The following is a 10,207-nucleotide window of genomic DNA, read 5'->3' on the forward strand; positions in this document are numbered from 1 at the left end:
CAGCAACACTAAACATAATATCAGGCCTACTAGCTGTCAAGTAGAGTAAGGATCCGATCATACCTCGATATGTCTTGATGTCAACTTCCTTACCTTTCTCATCTTTGTCCAGCTTGATGGTAGTGCTCATAGGAGTGCTTTTTGCCGTTCCATTTTCATAGCCAAATCTTTTGAGTAGATCTTTCACGTACTTGGCTTGGTTTATGAAAATTCCTTCCTCGTTTTGTTTGATTTGAAGACCAAGGAAGTACTTCAACTCTCCCATCATACTCATCTCAAACTCTTGGCTCATACATGATGAAAAATCTTTACACAACAACTCATTAGTAGAACCAAAAATAATATCATCAACATATATTTGAACAATAAGTATGTCTTGGTTCTTATGCTTAACAAAAAGAGTTGTGTCCGCTTTTCCCGTTGAAAAATCGTTATCCAACAAGAAATTTTTAAGCCTATCATACCAAGCTCTAGGTGCTTGTTTTAAACCATACAAAGCCTTTGATAACTTATACACATGATCTGGAAATTTTTCATTTTCAAAACCAGGAGGTTGTTTCACATAAACTTCCTCCATAATGTATCCATTTAAGAAAGCACTCTTGACATCCATTTGATACAAAATGAAATCCTTATGACATGCATATGCTAACAACATCCTAATGGATTCTAATCTTGCTACAGGTGCAAAAGTTTCATCAAAATCAATTCCTTCTTCTTGGTTGTAACCTTGAGCCACTAATCTAGCTTTATTTCTTACAACCACACCGGATTCATCCATTTTGTTTCTAAATACCCATTTAGTACCTATAATGGATTGATGTTCCGGATTAGGAACTAACTCCCACACATTATTTCTCTCAAATTGATTCAACTCCTCTTGCATTGCCATAATCCAAGATTCATCATTTTCCGCATCCGCAAAGGATTTTGGTTCAATTTGAGAAATAAATGCAGCATGCTCACATGTGTTTCTAAGAGATGATCTAGTGGTAACACCTCGTGAGGGATCTCCTAAAATTACATCCTTAGGATGAGAGGACACATACCTCCACTCCTTGGGGAGTGTTTGTGAAGTACCTTCATTTTGCTCTGCATTTGTTTCTTCATGATGTTCCTCTTGAATTCCAGGTGGTGTGTCTTCTTGGTTGCCATTTGATGCTTCTTCTTGTTGTTCTTCTTCTGCATTATCATCAACAACAACTTTCTCCGTAGAGGAGGGGTTAGACTCATCAAATGTAACATGCATAGATTCTTCCACAACTAAAGTTCTTTTGTTATAAACTCTATAAGCTTTGCTTGAATTTGAATAACCAAGAAAGATACCAACATCAGATTTTGGATCAAATTTACCAAGATTATCTTTTGTATTCAAAACAAAACATTTGCATCCAAAAACTTTAAAATAGCCAATGTTGGGTTTTCTATCTTTCCAAAGCTCATATGGAGTTTTATTAAGATTAGGTCTAATCAACACCCGGTTTAAAACATAACAAGCGGTGTTGACGGCTTCGGCCCAAAAATATTTAGGCAAAGAATTTTCATTCAACATGGTCCTAGCCATTTCTTGAATAGACCTATTCTTTCTCTCTACTACTCCATTTTGTTGTGGAGTCCTAGGTGATGAAAATTGATGTTCAATGCCAAAGTCATTACAAAAATTTTCAAAAGCATGATTTTCAAATTCTCCACCATGATCACTTCTAATACAAGTGATGGAGTAACCTTTTTCATTTTGAACCTTTTTACAGAAAATTCGAAATGCATCAATGGCATCATCCTTATTAGCTAAGAACAATACCCATGTGTATCTCGAATAATCATCCACAATTACAAATGCATAAAACTTGCCACTTAAACTAGCATATCTAGAAGGTCCAAATAAATCTATATGAAGCAATTGAAGTGGTTTTGAAGTGGAAACATAATTCTTGCTTTTGAAGGAAGTTTTGATTTGTTTTCCAAATTGGCAAGCTTCACAAGTTCTATCTTTTTGAAAATTGATTTTTGGAAGACCTTTTACTAAATCATTTTTCACGATTTTTGAAATCAAATCCATGCTTGCATGACCTAATCTTCTATGCCACAACCAACCATCATCATGCAATGCGGATAGACATTTATCATGTATTGATGCACAATTTATATTAATGGTATAGACATTAACACATCTATTTCCTACAAACAAGACTTTCCCATCACATGCATTCTCAATAACACATTTTGATTCATCAAAGATAACTCTATATCCTTTATCACATAATTGACTAATGCTAAGCAAATTGTGTTTCAAGTTTTCAACCAAACACACATTCTCAATGAGGGTAGAGGATACATTACCGACATTTCCAATTCCAATGATTTTTCCTTTTGAATTATCCCCAAACGAAACATCTCCACCATTTTCGATCTTGGTAAAGCTTGAAAACCAAGAATAATTCCCTGTCATGTGTCTTGAACAGCCGCTGTCCAAGTACCACTTATTCTTCTTCTTCTTTGATCCCTAAAAGAAAAATCTCAAGTTTTAGGTACCCAAACCTTTTTGGGTCCTTGAGAGTTAGCAATGGTTCCTTTTGGAACCCAAACACACTTCATACCGTAATAAGCATTTCTCTTTACAGCACATCTATTTTTCATATGGCCATCTTGATTGCAATAATGGCATACAATTTTATTGTTAATAGATGTATTCTTCACAAAATAACTCTTGTAAAATTTTTGTTTCAAATTCGGTTTATAACCTAATCCACTTTTGTCAAATACACATTTTTGTGAGTTTAGCAAATTGTCCAACATCTTTTGCCCATTTGTGAATCTTAACACAATTTCATTTAGCTCATTACTCTTCTTTCTAAGCATTTCATTCTCATTTTTCAAGTCATTCATGTGTGACTCTAAGTGCTCATGTGAAGTGCTAGAATTCTTGAGTAATGCAATACTATCATGCAATGTCTTATTTTCTAATTCTAAGCATGTAATCTTTGCACTAAATGAATCATTTTCATTCTTAAGCTCTATCATCTTCTTTTTAAGACTTATATTCTTTTTGCCAATCTTCATTAGCTCATCATGCAAATCATTAAAGGCATCATGCAATTCATCATATGTAGGAAGAACACTCACCTCATCAAGTTCATCACATGATTCTTCCCCAATGGCCATGAGAGCCAAATTTGTCATTTCTTGTTGCTCATCATCATCACTTGTTTCCTCTTCGCTATCATCCCATGTGGCCACCATAGCTTTCTTCTTGAGTTTGTTGAGAAGAGGACATTCCGGTCGTATGTGTCCGGGCTTCTTGCATTCATAACAAGTGATTGGCTCCTTCTTCTCCTTCTTATTCTTGTAGCCTCTAAACTTTCTCTGCTCATTATTCTTCTTGTAAAATTTTCTGAATCTTCTAGCTAACATAGCCAGCTCCTCATCATCCATTTCGCTTTCCTCATCACTCTCACGTTTTGAAGCCTTGAGAGCAATGTTCTTCTTCTTTTCCTCATGCCCTTTTTCAGCTGCCAAATCTTCTTCATATGAAATAAGAGAGCCAATTAAATCATCAATAGGTAACACATTTAAATCCTTGGCTTCCTCAATGGCAGTCCTTTTTGGTCTCCATTCCTTAGGTAGAGACCTAATGATTTTCTTGACTTTCTCGCTATTTGAAAAAGTCTTTCCTAGGGCTCCTAGAGTGTTCACTATGTCCGTGAATCTAGTATACATAGAGTACACATTTTCATTTTGTTCCATTTGGAACAATTCGTATTGTCGAGTGTACCTACTTATTTTAGATTCTTTCACTTGGTTCGTGCCTTCATAGACAACCTCAAGTTTGTGCCAAATCTCATTAGCACTTTCGCAACTAGACACTCTATGAAACTCTTTCTTATCTAGTGCACAAAACAAGGCATTCATGGCCTTGGAATTTAGAGAAGCTTTTCTCTTTTCGAATTCATTCCAATCCCGTGAAGGTTTTGGAATATCTTCTCCGACTTCATTTTTGGTCAAGGGCATGAAAGGACCATCATTAACGATTTCCCAAATCTCATAATCTAAGGCTTGCAAGTAAATTCTCATCCTAGTTTTCCAATATGGGTAATCGTTTCCATCAAAGTAAGGTGGTCTAGTGGTGGACTGCCCTTCCCTAAATGTGGAATCATTTTGAGTTGCCATTGATCTTTAGCTCTAGATGGTTAAATCTAAATAAGAGCACCTTGCTCTGATACCAAATGAAATACAAGTGTGCAACCCAAGAGGGGGGTGAATTGGAATTTTAAAAATTTATCCTAACAAATCCACACAACAAGCAATCTAATGTCTTAACAATAATTGAAAATAATAAGTTCAATAATAGCGCAATAATTAAAGAGTAAGGAAGAAGAAAAACAAACACACGAATTTTTACGTGGTTCGGCAATCCCCGCCTACGTCCACGCCTCCAAGCGATCCAAGCTCGAGGATTTCACTAACCAAGCCTTTCCGAGGCTTCAACCGAATACAATTGACTTCGAGGTGTCAATAAACCTTTACAATGAAGAGATTATCTCCCAATCTCTCCACTCAAGTGTTTCACTCACTCAAATTCTTACAAATGAAATGAAGAAATGAAGATTACAATAAATCTCACTCAATGAGTAGATATACAATGATGAAGAACAATGAATGATTCAATGTTTTGTGTTTGACAAGTTGAAGGCTCAAGATATCACGTGTGCTTTTTGTTCTTGCTTGTTGGAGAGCTTCAAAATGAGTTGGATTTGAGTTCTTATAGCTTGAGCTCGAAAACTAGCCGTTACTCACATTCTGGGCTAACCGGTTTGCCGTTTAATGGAATCCGGTAAGCCGGATTTATGTTACCGTTAAGGCAAAATTCAAAATTTTGCCTAACCGGCTTGCCGGTTTCAGGAATCCGGTAAGCCGTTTTCGTTCTGGTGCTTTCTGCCTCGAATTCGGCCTGCCGTTTATCAGTATCCGGTAAGCCGCTTGCTACAGTAACTGCTACAGTAAAATATTTCCCGAAATTTACAGTTTAACCCCAAAACTTTATAAAACTGTAGTATGGCCCAAAACGTTATAAAAGTTTGCAAATAGGTCCAATTTCAGAATTTTAAATAATGCTTTCTCAAACCCACAACTTTCTGAAATTATGACTTCGCCCAAACTTTATGAAATTATAGAATGGCCCAAAAATATTTAAATAATTTCAAATAGGTCCAAATCCGAAATTTAAAATACTATCAAAGATTTTAAAATTACTTTCATTTTAGTCCAAAATGCTTTAATTCCATAACATCATTTTCTTATTATAAAAGCACAATTCATAAATCTTTACTTAATAAATACATGTGGTTTGTTATCATCAAAATCAATATTTATAGCCATATAGGCTAACAAGATCTTGTTTGAGCGGTCCTAACCAAAGATAGGTTCTCAATTGGCGAGTACAAAAGCTTTCTGCCGGGAAAATTAGACTTTTGGAGATTATGGAGAAGATAAATTCTAATGCCTACAGACTAAAACTTCGTAGTCATATTTGCACTGCAGATGCATTCAACCTCAAACATCTTATTCATTTTAGAGGTGATCATGATGCAGATGTTGTTACTGATAGGGGTGGGCAAAATCGGGTTCGAGTCGGGTTCGGATCAACCCGATCGGGTTTCGGGTTAGTCGGGTTGGATAAAAATCGATCCGAACTCCACCCGAACTTAAAACCCGATCCGAGCCGATCCGAATTAAATTCGGATCGAATTCGGGTTAATTCGGGTTCGGATTAAATTCGGATTAATTCGAGTTCAGATTAAATTCGGGTTAAGTCAGGTCGGGTGTAATCGGATCGGATTCGGATTAGTTCGGGTTCGGATTAAATTCGGGTTATTCGGATCAATTCGGGTCAATTCGGATTATAATTAATTTGGCAATTGGGGAGGTGAAATTAGGAAATTAATTTATTATAATTTTATTGTATTTTTTCTATTTTTTTTATTCTTTTTGCCATGGGGACCTCGGGAGATACAGACATAGTACAACCGTTTAAAAGAAACCAAAATTTGACAACATGTATAAAAAAATTTATAGAGACGGACAGAAGATTTGCATTATTGCCCAACATTTATAAAACAAGGGATTGATTCATTACTTAGTTATAATAATTAACCAAACTTTGACAACATTTATCTAATCCAAAAGACAAACACAGCAAACGTAAGGGATTGATTCATTTTCATTCTGGCAAAGTGGCAGTAACAATATGAACGTGCATGTCATTTATAAAACAAGCATTTGTGCCTTGTGCACTTGCAGAATTTGTCAATACAAAGAAATACTCACATTCTGGCAATAACAGAATTTGTGCATTTGCAGACTATTTAAACCAACCCAACTTGTCAATACAAAGAAAAATCTTCAATGGAGTATGTCATCAATGCTTTAAGCTATAACAAATACTCATACCTCTGCCATTTAATAATGAAAAAAGTTGAACTATCATGTGCATCCTATAACCAAAATTCCAAATAATATATGCATGGATTCTAACCAAAATTCCAAATAATCTAAGCTGGATTCTAATCTTCCTTTTTTCTCAGAATTTTTCAATTGGTTTCTTTTCCACTCTTGTCACCTTGCTAACTAAGACATTTCTCTCCCACCTTCCTTGTCCTCCCTCATTCATCCATCTATTCATTTCAACCAACAAAAAAAGAAAACTACTCTAGAATTAAATTCAAATGATTCAAAATTAAAAATTAACACAAAGCATAAAATTAAAATTAACACAAAGTTTAAATTTAATAGTCTCCATCCAAAGCGCAATGTCCAATTCTAAAATCTAAACATTAATCTTTAGAACACAAAATTAAACATAATTAAATAGTTTCCATTTTCCAAAACACAAATGACAAAGTTCCAAAATCCAAAACACAACAAAGTTTAAATGTAAATCTAGATCAACTTCCTCCACGGCTCCACCATTCCTCGCAAGCACTTTGACAACTTTTAACTTCAATTTCTTATACTCCAAGTTGAAGAATTGAAGCATATATCCCCTAGGGAAAAATTGAAAAAATATGCCCAAGTAATACCATTCCATCAATTTCAATGTGTCTAAAATAAATAAAACAATTATAATATTACAATTTGAATTAAAACTTAAAAATTAAAACTATAACAACTATTGTCTATTATTATAGTGTAAATTACAACCTAAACATATAATATGAAATTATAAATAATAATATATATTAAGAATTACCTTTCAAATATCCATAACACCCATATCAGCGCTCACTGTTTCCACCGTTGAAGCTTGTGATCTTACAAACTCTTTAAAATGTCAAAAAAAAAATGAAATTAGTAAGTAACTTAAGTACATGTAGATGCTATTTATAAAGTTATAATACATCTTAACTTTATAAAATATGAGAAAAATATTACCTTCTTGTAGCTCCATATGGAATATCTGCTCTTTAATATCTTCCTAAAGGTTGTAGACAAGATTAGCAAAAAGTTTAGCTTGTAACCAATTTTCGGTACATATCAATGCCTCAACCATACAAGGGGTCAAAGAACTCCGATATTCGTCAATGACGCGACGCCCTGTGCTAAAGGCAGATTCAGATGCCACTGTGGAAATAGGAACAGCGAGGACATCCCTTGCAATTTTCTCTAATATCGGATACTTCGATCCATTAACCTTCCACCAAAGCAAAACATTGAGCTTAAGATTGCTCGGATCTTCAACTAGGTCACTCAAATATCGTTCCACCTCAAATACTACTCTCTTGCCCTCATTCTGAACAAACACTTTCTGAGCATACCCAAAGAAAGGGCGAGAAACTCGGAAAATGTCATCACCATCACCACTAGGACCCTTCGGCAAACCAACATCAGTTGTAAAATAAGGAGAATAACTTGTACCACCATAGCTGCCGCTAGGAACACTCTCACTACACATCGATGGTGTGGAACTAGAGCACATTGCACTATATGTATCATAAATCTCATTCAACAAATCTTTCACTGCTTTGGTCATTTCTTCAACTTTCCAACCATCATTGGCAAAAATGATCTCAAAAATATGTTTGGCAAAATCCATTTTAGCTCGTGGATCAAGAATAGAGGCAACAATCAACATTTTATTTATCTTCCCTGAAGACTCCCAGTATTTATCAAATTTTTCCCTCATTTGATACGCCATAGCCACCACCCAAGTATCTCTACTTCCCTCTAATGCAGTCAATGAGCTCTCAATTAAACCAATGGTATCATAATAAAGATTAGAAGTCACACTCAAAGAAGCAGAAAATAACAATGTGGCATCATAAAATACCTTCAAAAACTTCACAATTCGCACTACACTCTCCCAATCCTCAGGTCCAGGCGGGCCCACCCTCTTAACGTTACTTTCTTTCTCGAGAAAATATGCCTCATACGATTTATCCACCTCTGCCATTCTATCAAATGCTGCTTGAAACTTCAACGCAGTCATCAACATTAAATAGGTGGAATTCCACCTAGTAGGACAATCCAAAACAACCGTTCCATTTGGACATTTCACTTGTTGAGCACACTGTTTAAATGCTTGTAGCCTCGTTGTGGAGGATCTCACATACTTCACAGCATTCTGGATGGCGGCAACACTAGCATGCAATTCATTTAACCCCGAAACAACAATCAAGTTCAAAATATGTGCACAACAACGCACATGCATATACTGACCCGCCAATACAATTGCATCATCATTCCTCCAAGCAAGTAATTGCATAGTCACATAATTAACAGCAACATCATTTGTACTGGCATTATCAACAGTTATTGCAAAAAATCTCTCTATCCCCCAATCTTGTAAACAAGCTACAATCTTTTTACCGATCATTTTCCCTCTATGATCTTCAATGACACTGAAACTAATAATCCTTCTGTTCAAACACCAGTCACTATCAATAAAATGAGCTGCGATCACCATGTAGCTCATGTTTTGAACAGAAGTCCATAAATCAGTGGTAAGAGACACTCGTTGTTTGTTGTTGCAAATCAAACTCTTCAACATTATCTTTTCTTCCAAAAATAAATCCATAACATCCCTACCAACAGTTCTCCGAGATGGCATAACAAACTGTGGAATGGCTACACTACAGAAATGCCTGAACCCTTTGTTATCCACAAAACTAAGTGGCAACTCACCCATAATGATCATTTTGGTGACTGCCCTTCTACAAGCGTCTTGACTCCACCCTTTAGCCAAAACCATATTACTTGCATTTCCTTCCCCACCCTCAGTTGTCAAGTTTTGTTGACTTCCTTCTTGTTGTTCCCGGAATGTCTTGTATGCAAGGCAAGCCAGTATATGATTTCTCATATTTGTAATCCCATCACGCCTTGAATGACATTGATATTGTCTACCACAATAGTTGCACTTGCATTTGTTTGGATTGTCCTCGAGCAAAGTAAAATGATTCCACGTCGCAGATCTTTTCTTCATCGCTGGTCTTTTCCGCTTTGCCTTTTGAGTTCCTTCCATTTGAACACTTTGATTGTCATCATCACTTATTGAATTCGATCTTGAGTGTCCAGACATCTAAACATACAAATAAATAATTATTAATCATTAATTCATAAATTAAAACACAAAAAGACTATTAAAAAAATCTACTTAATAGTTAGTATTACAAATTGATTCAAATAATTGTTAATTTAATTTTATGAAACTTTTTGAAATAGATATTTCCAATTTTCCACCATAATGTTTATATATGATCAAGAATTCAAGATGCATATTCCATAAAAGAAAACCAAGAAATTAATGTAATTATTTAATTTATAATATCTAATTATCCATTGGCCAAAATAATATAATATTAATTACATATCCGTATCTTAAATTCTTAATTCTTATTATGCCCACATTATATGTAGTTAACCACTTAATATTTACTTATTGGTTAATGGTTATCATGCAATTAATTAAATTGATTAATTATTTATTGAAGTTGAAACTTGAAACTACTGCAATTAAATTGGTTAATGGTTAATTTTTTGTTGAAGTTGAAACTATTCTACAAATACACATATCATATGACATATACAATTATAATTTATATTGTAACATAATATTTATTTTTAATTTTTAATCTAACATTATACTATTCATACAAAAAATCAATTATTAATTAATAACAGAAAATTAATGCCAGATTATTTTCATTTTATTGAT

General features: G+C 34.6%; 1 protein-coding gene across 1 annotated transcript; it reads right to left on the bottom strand.

The window, feature by feature from the left end:
- Window positions 1-7,471: 7,471 nt before the first annotated feature.
- LOC112096972 (zinc finger BED domain-containing protein RICESLEEPER 1-like) lies at window positions 7,472-9,571 on the bottom strand. The gene is made up of 2 exons (XM_024181225.1): window positions 9,082-9,571; window positions 7,472-8,946 (listed from the first exon to the last, which is right to left on the bottom strand). The coding sequence occupies exons 1-2, from the start codon at window positions 9,569-9,571 to the stop codon at window positions 7,472-7,474; spliced, it is 1,965 nt and encodes a 654-aa protein (XP_024036993.1).
- Between the last annotated feature and the right edge of the window lie 636 nt (window positions 9,572-10,207).

This window comes from Citrus clementina, unplaced genomic scaffold (assembly GCF_000493195.1).
Source record: "Citrus clementina cultivar Clemenules unplaced genomic scaffold, Citrus_clementina_v1.0 scaffold_7, whole genome shotgun sequence".
Classification (NCBI taxonomy): Eukaryota; Viridiplantae; Streptophyta; class Magnoliopsida; order Sapindales; family Rutaceae; genus Citrus; species Citrus x clementina.

Coding starts and splice junctions, on each gene's coding strand:
- LOC112096972 (XM_024181225.1), bottom strand. CDS start 9,571: ATGTCTGGACACTCAAGATCGAATTCAATAAGTGATGATGACAATCAA. Junction 8,947..9,081: donor GCCATCTCGGAGAACTGTTG/GTAGGGATGTTA, acceptor TGGTGATCGCAG/CTCATTTTATTGATAGTGAC.